This window comes from Giraffa tippelskirchi, chromosome 3 (assembly GCF_054371585.1).
Source record: "Giraffa tippelskirchi isolate mGirTip1 chromosome 3, T2T-mGirTip1v1.2.pri, whole genome shotgun sequence".
Classification (NCBI taxonomy): domain Eukaryota; kingdom Metazoa; phylum Chordata; class Mammalia; order Artiodactyla; family Giraffidae; genus Giraffa; species Giraffa tippelskirchi.
In genome coordinates this window covers 50,892,393-50,905,144 of record NC_137277.1, presented here as the reverse complement: position 1 = coordinate 50,905,144, position 12,752 = coordinate 50,892,393, and the positions used below count along the sequence as shown (strand labels likewise).

At 37.1% G+C, this 12,752-nt stretch overlaps 1 protein-coding gene across 20 annotated transcripts in view; it reads right to left on the bottom strand.

The window, feature by feature from the left end:
* BCAS3 (BCAS3 microtubule associated cell migration factor) overlaps positions 1-12,752 on the bottom strand; it is a 611,473-nt gene that overhangs the window by 269,630 nt on the left and 329,091 nt on the right. The window contains exon 23 of one of the 20 annotated variants that reach the window (XM_081585001.1): positions 11,009-11,189. The exons of the other annotated variants lie outside the window; for them this stretch is intronic. Within the exon in view, the coding sequence (XP_081441127.1) occupies positions 11,182-11,189 (8 nt within the window). The 3' untranslated portion in view covers positions 11,009-11,181. Of the gene's footprint in view, positions 1-11,008; positions 11,190-12,752 lie in introns of those variants that run through there. 20 annotated transcript variants of the gene reach the window in all.

Below are 12,752 nucleotides of genomic sequence, written 5' to 3'. Positions count from 1 at the left end.
GAAGCTGAAGGGTGAAGCAGTCTTTTCCCAATCATACATTCTTTATTTGAAAACTGTATGTTGTTGTTGTTGTTCAGTTGCCCAGTCATGTCTGACTCTTTGTGACCCCATGGACTGCAGCACAACAGGCCTCACTGTCCCTCATCATCTCCTGGAGTTTGCCCAAGTTCATGTTCATTGCATCGGTGATGCCGTCCAGCCATCTCATCCTCTGATGCCCTCTTCTCCTTCTGCCTTCAATCTTTCCCAGCATCAGGGACTTTTCCAATGAGTCATCCGTTCGCATCAGATGACCAAAATACTGGAGCTTCAGTTTCAGCATGAGTCCTTCCAATGAATATTCAGGGTTAATCTCCATTAAGATTGATTGGTTTGATCTCCTTGCTGTCCAGGAGACTCTCAGGAGTCTTCTCCAGCACCACAGTTCAAAGGCATCAATTCTTTGATGCTCTGCCTTCTTTGTGGTCCAGCTCTCACAACCGGACGTGACCACTGGGAAGACCATAGCCTTGACTATACCGACCTTTGTTGGCAGAGTAATGTCTCTGTTTTTCAACACACTGTCTAGGCTTGTCATCGCTTTCCTGCCAAGAAGCAATCATCTTTTGATTTCATGGCTGCAGTCACTGTCCGCAGTGATTTTGGAGCCCAAGAAGAGGGTAATGGATGACTAACTGGAGAGTTCAAGTTTTAAGTGCAACTTTCGGTATTCTGCACAATCGCAACACTGAGCATTTAACAGAATAACTAGGGTCTCTTCAATATTCTTAGAAACCACATTGAAATAGGTTGAAGACTCAAGATGGTATGTCTCATAGGACTGCCGAGAGCTCAAGTATAACTCACAGGTCTGCAACAGCATTACCAAAATGGCAGCAACTCAAAACAAACCTTTTTGGTTTAATGGAATTTAGGTCATATCCCTATATATGAATATCCTGGGCCCATGTACAAGATGAGCTAGCTAAAAAGACAGTCCCACAGCAACATATGTGGAAGTTAGCCTAGTATGACCAGAAGACAAAAGTCAAGTCCATTACTTTCAGTAGCTGTTTTACAGGCTTGACAACATATCTAAGGATGCAGGAATTGGCCAGCTAATGTTTTATAAAGATAACCTTCAAACACAAATTTCCATGCCAGCTAACAAAACTAAAGCAAACCTGAGTTGAGGGTCATAATTCCCTTATATTTTATTATCAGGTTATGTAAAAGCTATCAAAGAGGGGAAACATACTACGCAAACATAATGTTGTTTTTTTTTTTTTTTTAAGAAAAAAATGACGTGAAAGATCATTTGAAACACTCTACAAAATATGCCAACTGATCACACAGTTTACCCAGGGCTCAAACAAAGGAATAGTGATCACAAAAATAATAGCAACTGAAACAATGAATGCTAGGTCAAGATTCTCTTTTCTGGGTTTAAAGAGGTAATATATACACAAAGATGCAACATTATTAAGTTTTAAATACTTTGTGATATAGTTAAAGGCTTATGTTTTATCAGAAATCAATAATACAACACATATTGATTATCTGCTCTGTGGCAGGTACCAAAACCAGGAATGTGGAAATACAAAGACAGCCCTTGTTTTCAAATAGCCCTCTATTATATGGCATTACTTTTTCCCTCTTTTTCAAGGCATCCTACCCAAACTCTGTGACTTCATGGACTGTAGCCATTCAGGCTCCTCTTGTCCATGGAATTCTCCAGGCAAGGATACTGGAATGGGTAAGCCATTCCCTTCTGGATCTTCCTGACCCAGAGATTGAACCTGGGTCTCCAGCATTGCAGGCAGATTCTTTACTGCTTGAGCCACCAAGGAAGCCCCAATAACGCCCATCAGAGGTATCTTAAGCCAAGTGGTGACAGCAATCAGGATCCACATTGACTGTTAAGTCCTTTTATAACCGCACTATTACTATTTTCACATGGCAAGTTAATCTTGATCACAATATACTTACATACACTGGTACAAACAGTAACTTAAGAATTGCTATCAGTGTCACCACCTTCGACTCACATCCATGGATCATGGATGCTGTAACATCCGCTTACCCAATTTCTTTTTTTCAGCATACGCTTAGCTGCAGGAAAAGATCAAGTGCAAATGTGTTATGATTTAAACTGCACTTCTAATCCCAGTATTTGAATCAGTGAGAAGAAATTCTATTTTAGTATTTGAAAAATCACAAGCTGCAAACACTGAAGTCATGACTTTCGCATCAGAGGTAAAATTCAAACTTCGGCACCCCAAAATCCTAGAGATACAATGTTCTAGTCCTTTAAGAATGCCATGATCTGTGGTTATTATGATAGCCTCTTAAATACTAGGAAGTAGAAAAAGAGGAACAAAGCCTCTATTTTCCTTTGCTCCATTCACAACTTAGCCCCAAAGTTCTGAATATAAGCATTTTCTGTAACAATAAGCCACCTTTACAACAACTAGATAATTATAGGGTCAGGTCAAGAACTCTAGACCATATTGATTACAGCTCTATGCAAGAAGGACCCTCCAGCACTGTTTGTATCCACTCTAACAGGGACAGCTTTTAAGTATCTGTGACACTAAGTATTTTCAGTCCTATCAATGCCAGAAATGGAAAGCCAATGACCAGTCAGGCCTGTCAGTCGTTGCCTGAAGCAATAAGGACAAGCTGGGAATTCATCACACTAGAACTTCATCTGCCAGCTGCATTCACACATTTTCACCACCTGAATAGTTGATTCTCTTCAACTCCCATGTGGCTCATTTCAGCATACAGTGTTTTGAAATGAATATTTGATCAGGCAGGGTAAAAAGAGGTTTGGACTTATCTGAGGTGTCACCATAATGCACTCTAAGTATTTCTAAGTATCAGGAACTAGGTGTCTTAAATCCCACTCTTTGCATATTTCTGAAATGGATCTGTGATCCTAATGAAATATGATTAAATGAGATAAACCATGTGAAAACACCTAACACGTTGTTGGGCACATAGCTGTTTATAAATAAATACTGGTTCCCAATTTTCTTACTTCCATCTAATGGTAAACATCCTGACAATTCCTCATAGAGCACTGGGAGACAGGTATCTCATACTGTCAAAGAAACTTAAAAATAATTCTAATTTTGTCAAAATGTTAAACCCTCATCCAAATATGAACCTAAGAAATAAAGAAACGTGGTAGGCTGAAAATTAAAATTGCTTTGTGATTTTTTGACTTCAGGATTAGGGTGCTGATATGACAAGATGTGGTTTTCTTTGTATTTATCCTACTTGGGGCAAGCTAATCTTCTTGAAATTGGAGTTTATGTCTTTAATTAATTTTAGAAAATATTCAGCCCTTCATTTATTTATTTTGCCCTATCCTCGCTTTCCTTCCATCCATCTGTAACAACTGCACATATGTTAGGCAGTCAAATACCACACCATACATTTCTCACCCTGAGTTCTGTTGTATTTCATTTTCTTCTTTCTTCACTTCAGTTTAGATAAGTTTTGGCTTGTTTTTGAATTTCTAATTCTTTCTTCCTCTTCATACAGTCAGCTACTAAGTCCATTCAATAATTTATTTATTTAATAAATTATATTTTTCAGTTTTAGTAAGTCAGTTGGGCTCTTTTATGGATTTTGTCCATTTTTTGTTATTCCAATGTAGGAATAATACAATGTAAGGATTCGGGTGTTCCAGTATGGGAATGACACAATAGAGGAATGTTAAGTTTTCATTTAAAAAAACAACTACATCTAACATTATATGTAACAGTGAAATGTTAAACACTTCCCTATAAGATTAAGAAGACAAGACTTTCAATATCATCACTTCTACTCAACGTACTAGAGATCTTAGCAAATACAATAAGGGGGAAAAGAAATGAGGTGTAAAGTTGGGAAAAAAATATAACCATCTTTATTTGTAGATGACATGACTGCTGAGCAAAAAAGCCAAACAGATCTACTAAAATTAATACATGAATTTATAAAGGTTTCTGGATACTAGTTCAATATACTCCCCCCCCAAAATTATATTCTATATACTATGGAAAAATCCTGAAAAACAAAGCATGCTATTCATTATAGCATTAAAGCATCAAATACTGAAATAAATGTTACAAAATATGTGTAAGACTTCTACATTAAAAGTTAACAAACATTAGGAGAAATTAAAGAGGACCACCAGGCTTCCCTGGTGGTTCAGTGGCAAAGAATCCATCTGCCAATGCAGGAAACATGAGTTTGATCCCTGGGTTGGCAAGATCCCCTGGAGAAGGAAATGGCAAATCATTCCAGTATACTTGCCTGGGGAATCCCATGAACAGAGGAGCCTGGTGGGCTAGAGTCCATGACGATGCAAAAGAGTTGGACATGACTTGGTGAGTAAACAACAAATGGATAGCGATAAAAGATTCATGTACTGAAAGAGTCAATATTGTTAGGATGTCAAATCTCCCAAATTTGATCCACAGATTCAGTGAAAAATGAATCAAATCTCATCTAAATTTTTGTAGAGATGAATATATATTTAATCTGTAGTATGTGTGTATACAGATATATACATGTACATACATACATATATACATGTACATATACATATTATATAAATATGATGGTTGTTTTGGGGGAATTAAGACCCTTTTGTGTGCTTAAAGACAGGAATCCAAAGAGCTTTTGTGTGTGATTATATCTGTCAATATTGAAAACATTTATGTGTTAGCCCATTAAAATTTTAATTTTGAAACATTACAAATAATAATAGTCATCCTTTCTTTTCTTGAGGTATATTACATAAATTTTAACCGAAGTATAGATGATTTATCGTATTATATTAGTGTCAGGTATACAACATGGTGAGTCAATATTTTATACTCTATTTAAATTTATTACAAAATAATGGCTATATACTTGCTGTTTATTTCATACATAGTAGTTTGTGCCTCTTAATCTCCCTACCTACCTCTATCTTGGCCATTTCCCTTTCCCTCTCTTTACTGGTAGCCACTATTTTCACCTCTGTGAGTCTGATTTTGTTTTGTTATATACATTCATTTGCCTTGTTTTTTTACTGCACATATAAGTGATAACATTCAGTTCAGTTCAGTCACTCAGTCGTGTCTGACTCTTTGCGACCCCATGAATTGCAGCACGCCAGGCCTCTCTGTCCATCACCAACTCCCGGAATCTACCCAAACCCATGTCCATCGAGTCGATGATACCATCCAGCCATCTCATCCTCTGTCGTCCCCCTTCTCCTCCTGCCCCCAATCCTTCCCAGAATCAGGGTCTTTTTCAGTGAGTCAACTCTTCGCATGAGGTAGCCAAAGTACTGGAGTTTCAGCTTCAACATCGGTCCTTCCAATGAACATCCAGGACTGATCTCCTTTAGGCTGGACTGGTTGGATCTCCTTGCAGTCCAAGGGACTCTCAAGAGTCTTCTCCAACACCACAGTTCAAAAGCATCAATTCTTCGGCGCTCAGCTTTCTTCAGAGTCCAACTCTCACATCCATACATGACCACTGGAAAAACCATAGCCTTGACTAGAAGGACCTTTGTTGGCAAAGTAATGTCTCTGCTTTTTAATATGCTATCTAGGTTGGTCATAACTTTCCTTACAAGGAGTAAGAGTGTTTTAATTTCATGGCCGCAATCACCATCTGCAGTGATTTTGGAGCCCCCAAAAATAAAGTCTGACACTGTTTCCACTGTTTTCCCATCTATTTGCCATGAAGTGATGGGACCAGATGCCATGATCTTAGTTTTCTGAACATTGAGCTTTAAGCCAACTTTTTCACTCTCCTCTTTCACTTTCATCAAAAGGCTTTTTAGTTCCTCTTCACTTTCTGCCATAAGGGTGGTTTCATCTGCATATCTGAGGTTAGTGATATTTCTCCCAGCAATCTTGATTCCAGCTTGTGCTTCCTCCAGCCCAGCGTTTCTCATGATGTACTCTGCATGTAAGTTAAATAAGCAGGGTGACAATATACAGCCTTGACATACTCCTTTTCCTATTTGAAACCAGTCTGTTGTTCCATGTCCAGTTCTAACTGTTGCTTCCTGACCTGCATACAGGTTTCTCAAGAGACAGGTCAAGTGGTCTGGTATTCCCATCTCTTTCAGAATTTTCCACAGTTTATTGTGATCCACACAGTCAAAGGCTTTGGCATAGTCAATAAAACAGTAATAGATGTTTTTCTGGAACTCTCTTGCTTTTTCGATGATCCAGCAGATGTTGGCAATTTGATCAACTCAGTGTTTGTCTATGTCTTATTTCACTAAGCATTATACTCTCAAGGTTCATCTACATTTCTGCAAATGGCAGAATTTCATTCTTTATTATGGCTGAGTCATATTCCATTGTACATACATACTGCTGCAACTGCTAAGTCACTTCAGTCATGTCCGACGCTGTGTGACCCCATAGACGGCATCCTGCCAGGCTACCCCGTCCCTGGGATTCTCCAGGCAAGAGTACTGGAGTGGGTTGCCATTTCCTTCTCCAACGTATGAAAGTGAAAAGTGAAAGTGAAGTTTCTCAGTTGTGTCCGACTCCTAGCGACCCCATGGACTGTAGCCTACCAGGCTCCTCCGTCCATGGGATTTTCCAGGCAAGAGTACTGGAGTAGGTTGCCATTGCCTTCTCTGGTACATACATACTACATCTTCTTTATCCATTCACCTGTTGATGGACAATTAGGTTGCTTCTCTATCTTGATTACTGTGAATAATGCTACTATGAACATTGAGGTTCATGTATCTTTTTGAATTAGTATTTTCATTTCTTCAGATATATACCCAGGAGTAAAACAGCTGGATCAGTTCTATTCTTAGTTTTCTCAGGAATATATACCATTTTTTGTAGTGGCTGCACCAAACCACAATCCCACCAGCAGTCTACTAGGGTGCCCTTTTTCTCTATATCACCACCAACATTTGTTATTTGTTGACTAGATTTTTCATTGATAGCCTTTCTGAAAGCTGTGAGATGATATCTCACTGAGGTTTTGATTTGAATTTCTCCTTTGATCCCTGGTGGCTCAGACAATAAAGAATCTGCCTGCAATGCAGGAGACCTGGATTCGATCTCTGGGTCTGGAATCCCTGGAGAAGGGCATGGCCACCTACTCCAGTGTTCTTGCCTGGTGAATCTCATGGACTGAGAAGGCTGGGGGGCTACAGTCCATGGGATCGCAAAGAGTCAGACACGACTGAGCGACTTACACTTTGATAACAATGCTGAGCTTCTTTTCATGTGGTTGTTGACTATCTGTATGTCTTCTTTGGAAAAATGCCTATTCAGGTCTTCTGCCCATTTTTTTTCTTTTTCTAAAAATTTATTTATTTATTTTAATTGTGTTTTTATATTAAGTTGTAACAGCTATGTATATATTTCGGATATTAACCACTATGGTCATATCATTGGTTAAGTTTATTCCTAGGCATTTTATTACTTTTAATCCAATTCAAAATTGTTTAATTAATTTATCTATAGTTCATTATTAGTGTATAGTATAAGCAACATATTTCTGTATATTAATCTTGTATCCTATAACTTCACTGAATTCATTTATTAGTTATAGTTTTTTGATGGATACTTTTTAAGTTTTTCCATACATAGTATCATGTAATCTGCAAAGAGTGACAGTTTCATTTCTTCCCTTCCAATTTGGATGCTTTTTAATTCTTTTTCTTGTCTGATTTCTGTGGCTGGGACTTCCAATACTATGTGAAATAGAAGTGGTATGAGTGGGAATCCTTGTCTTGTTCCTGATTTTAAAGGAAAGACTTTCAGCTTTTTACCACTGAAGAGATGTAACTGGAGGGTTTCTCAAAACTGGCCTTTATTATGCTTCTCTTACACCCACTTTGATGCGAATCCATCATGAATGAATGTTGGATTTTGTCAAATGCTTTTTCTCCATCTATTGATGTAAGTCAGAAATAGAATTGGAAAAGGATTGCGTGTATTCATATTCTGAGTCTTTTCAGATTCTGGGGATATTCTTCCCTGATAGAACACTTAACATGTTAGTTACAATGATATCTGAAACCATGCCAATTAACTTTTGCAATCTGTCATATTAAAATCTTTTGTTCTATCTTGCCCTTGAAATGAGTCCATTACCATACATAATTTTATCATAAGACTGGTCATTTGGAAAATACTGCATATCTTCCAAATGTTGACTTATTTTATGACATGAAATATCATACTAGGTAATATCACCACCTATCTCATCAGAAATGTGTGTAAGTATGCGACCTGTTATGCAGACTGGTGGATACATGGTTTCCAAATTTCTAATTTTCAACTGAAGACTAGAATTTTATCATTGCTAGTAAATATTTGTCAGTTGTTTTTTTTTTTATGACAGGCTTCCTTTGTTCATTTTTGAGAAAATTTCTACCAAATACCAATGTCTGAACGAACGAAGTTTCAGTTTTTAAGTAAAATGGCATTCCCTGAAACAGCTGCTGGTTCAGTGCATAGCAAACACACAAGTGCAGTTCCCTCAAGACAACTAGTGTGCATTAATTCAGTCATGATATATAGGGTATTAAAAGGTACACAAACATGGAAATTTAATAAAATGTATTAGCTTCTAAAGTTTAGTAAAATTAATAATGCTTACTGTATCAAAGAAAGCCTTAAGTAATTATATCTTTTTTTTTTTAACTATGAGAGAGTTGCATCTGCTATGAGCACAGTTTGATGCCACTGCTTTTTACCATGCTAAGATGCCATCAGGTTTATATACCACTGCTTCAGCACCATCTATACTAAATGTCAAGATGGTATAAAAAAGACAAAAAAACGAATTCATATTTATAAAAATAGTTTTCACTCACTGACCCCTTGGAAGTGTATTGGACACTTTCAGACAGGTCCATGGACCACACCATCTGCTGGTATGTGTGTGCATATGTACGTGCATGGAAATGTAAAGATATACATTAATCTATATTTTATATTCTAGAATAGCCAAGAAATGACTAAAGGAAAAAGTAGAGACATTAATTTGTTACATTTCAAAACTTACTAAAAAGTTAGTTATTAACATAGTATACTAGTGGTATAAAAGACAGGTATATATATATGGAACAAAATAGAGAACCCAGGAAAAACATGATTTTTTCAAAAAGCATCGTCAAAATTCACTGGGGGAAAGATCTTTTTGATGGACAGTGCTGGAACACACTTATCTAGAAGAAACTGAACCTTGATCCTTGCCTCATCTCATAAAAAATAATCTGAAAAGATTCATAGACTAAATGCAAAAGCCAAAACCATATAGTTACTAAAGAAAAGCATCAAAACGCATAAAAGGAAAAACAACGGAAAAATTGTATTTCTGCTTGTCAAAAAACACCAATAAGAAAGTGAAAAGGCAATGAATTGAAAGGACATACTGGCAAAATATCCAACAAAAAGCCTTATCCAGAATAAGGAACCCCTGAAATTCAACAGACAACAGACCCAATAGAAACTGGTGAAAGACTTCACAAATACATTGCAAAAGATATACAAATCTCCAGTAAGTATATGCAAGGTGCACAGTATCAGTATTCATCAGAGAAAAGCAAATTAAGACCACAGTTTACATTCACTAGAATGGCTCACACACTGCTGTTAAGAATGAAAAAATGGTATAGTCATTTTGGAATACTTCCTTGGCAGTTCCTAATAAAGCTAAACACATGCCTACCTTCTGAGCCAGCACTTTCAATCCTATGTATGTGCCCTGAAGATATGAATGAATATGTCAAAAAAAAGACTTATACAGCACAGTTTATAGCAGCTTTATTAATAATATGCCCAAAGCTAAAAACAACAGAGTAATGGATACATAAACTGTGTTATATTCAAACTATGCTGCAATGTAAAAAAAAATGAACTAGTGACACATGTAATACCTGAATGAATCTCAAAAACATTACATTAAGTAAAAGAAGCCAGATGCAAGAGAATGTACAGAATGATTCTATTTACTTGAAGTTCAATATAAACAAAGCTAATTTACAATGATAAAAGTCATAGTCTGGGTCAAAGGTAGTCCTGACTGGAGGAGGAATAAAGGAGCTTTCTGAAATGATGAAAATATTCTAACTTTGATCTGAGTGGTGATTATCTGTGTATAAAAACTGATCAAGCTGTATGATTAAGACATGTGCACTTTTGCCATATGTAAACCGTATCCTAATATAAAAAAAAAATTCTTCAAAGATGATCTGAAGTATAGACATATCAATTTTTCAAGCTAAAAGGAACTTTGCCAATAACCTACTTCAATTCTTTTCTTCATTTTATAGAAGCAAGCCTTGGGTTTTGAAGCCATTTCTTAAAGAGCTAGTTCCAGGCAGAGCTGATACTAGAACCAAAGATCTGTAAGTGACTAGTCACTATTCCTTCCACTGCCCCAAGCTTCAAAAACAAAACTGTTCCCAGGAACAATTATTTCCACTTTGATTATTTGCCTTAGTTTTTCTCTGACAGTTTTCAACAATATCCAGGGGGATATCACAAGCTCTGGTTCTGACTAGTTGCCCGGGTGAGGTCCCAGGCTGCTTTTTAATTGCTCACTGGGCTTACACAGTCAATGGAGAGAGGCTCCTTTGTTTGTTTCTAAGTTTATAGATGGCACCTATAAGCATAAGCCTCTCAGGCTCTTGGACACAATTTAAAATAGTGTGGCACTAACAGTTTGACACTAATGTCACTAAGACAAATGGAATCCCCGGTTCAGACTTAAACAAATTCTAATACTGCCCCCAATATTGTCCCTCTGCCACCACAGTCTCAGGCAACAGACTACATAAACACTCCAGCCTTGTATTAAAGATGTAGTAATAATGGTACAAAAAAGAAAAGTTGGGTCTTTTGGCCCAAAAGTCTCATGTAAATATGTGGTACCCTGGTATATCAACAGTAGGGAGAATTCCATCAATTCCTTCTCCAAACGCTTAGGAAAGACTTAAAGTCATGTCATGGACTTGGTGCTTGCAACAGAGAAAGCCAAGGCGAGGTTTCAGCTGACACAAAGATTTATTCAAAGAAGCAATGTGTCATCAGAAAAAAACTTTCCCAACAGCTTCTTCTACTTCTGTTTACAGTTCCTTCATCTTCAAGTGGGGCAATCATTTTTTCCTTAATTGTGCTGAGCTAAAATTTTCCACATTGTTAACTTGAATTTCATCTTCTAACATCCTATAAATATTAGAAAGAAGAATGAGAGGAATATTTAAATCAGGAGGAGAGAGATGTGACTGAGCACTTTTGCGATGGGAAATCAACTCTTTTCCCTACATTCTTAATCTCTATAATTTACTTTTGATTCTATATAGGCAGTAGGTGTTCACTAGATGAGAGCTGCAATAAGGCACAGACTTCCTCTTTTCTAATTAAAAAGCCAATCCTAATTATCTTAGTTTGAATATATACCGTTCAAAGTATAAATAGTGTCACAGTAAAATTACTGACCTCCTTTTTCCCCCTCTAAGGGACTCTGTTCACAGGTCAGGACTAAGCCTTCTTTTAATTTCACCCTCATCCCTAATCCTCTTACTGATTCCACAAAGGCTTTGAATACCCAAGGTACAAGTATGCCTGGAGTTTTCGTCACCTTATAATCACAAAGACTATCTGGAACTCTATCAAATGAAAACCATATCATCTATTCAAAGAAATAGCTCAACATTTCAAAAGAAATTTATAGCCTTTATATTTGGGAATTATTTTAGGAAATAATTTGAACATATTCCTGCCCAAAAAGGTGCAACAAATTTTTATAAAGGGAAACAAATTCTTTTTTGTATATTTTTTTGGTCTTCTGGCCATCCTACATGGCATGTGGGGTCTTATTCCCTGATCAGGAATTGAACCTGTGCCCACTGCAGTGGAAACAGGGAGTCTTAATCACCGGACCACCAGGGAAGTCCCTTAAATTCTTTTTACAGAGGCAGAGAAGAATGGCTAGGTAGGAAACATGACTTGTTGAAGGTTTCAGCAAGAGTGTAAGACTATGCCTATAACACCATGGCGTCTATCACCCTGTTCTAGCTATAAAATCATGGAGCTAAGTGACCTCACCACAGTAGATTGAACGGTGTTTCTTATAAATCCCTTTGCTCTTACCACCAGCATCTCTTGTGCCCCGATGGCTTTAAGATACAATAACGAAGTTTATCTGCCTCAGATTGGAATGGCAACTAGAGATACATGAAATATAGCCCTTGGGAATATAGTTCCCCCAGTGCATCAGAGAGATCTCTGTAAGATAAAAGCATGCCTCTGTAAGAATCTCTCTCCAACAGAGATTTGACTGCTAGAATCATATCTCTGTTGTCTACCCAATCATACTTTTCTAATAGGTATGATTTTTTTTAAGGTCTGATGCACCAAATGCCAAATACACAAAGTAGGCACAACTGATCATTATAAAATCAATAAAATCAAACCAGTTTGGATTTTGTTCAAGCAAACAAATTATTTAGATATCTGCAAGAATTGGGTGCTGACAGCCTGAGTTAATTAATTCCTTAGAAGTCATTTAGATGACTCCAGTTGTGCAAAAAAAAGGAACATTTCTCTTGAGTCAAAAACAGCAACAAATAACAGATCTGCAACTTTCTCCCTATTTAGTGCAGTGTGTGACGTAGCACCAATACCTTAGGTATCAAAGCCTGCTCTAAAGAATGAGAACTTGTTTTACTTCTCTGTCACAGTTTCCCTTCCCCTTTTGTCATCTGCTCAGGAATGTACACCCAAGCT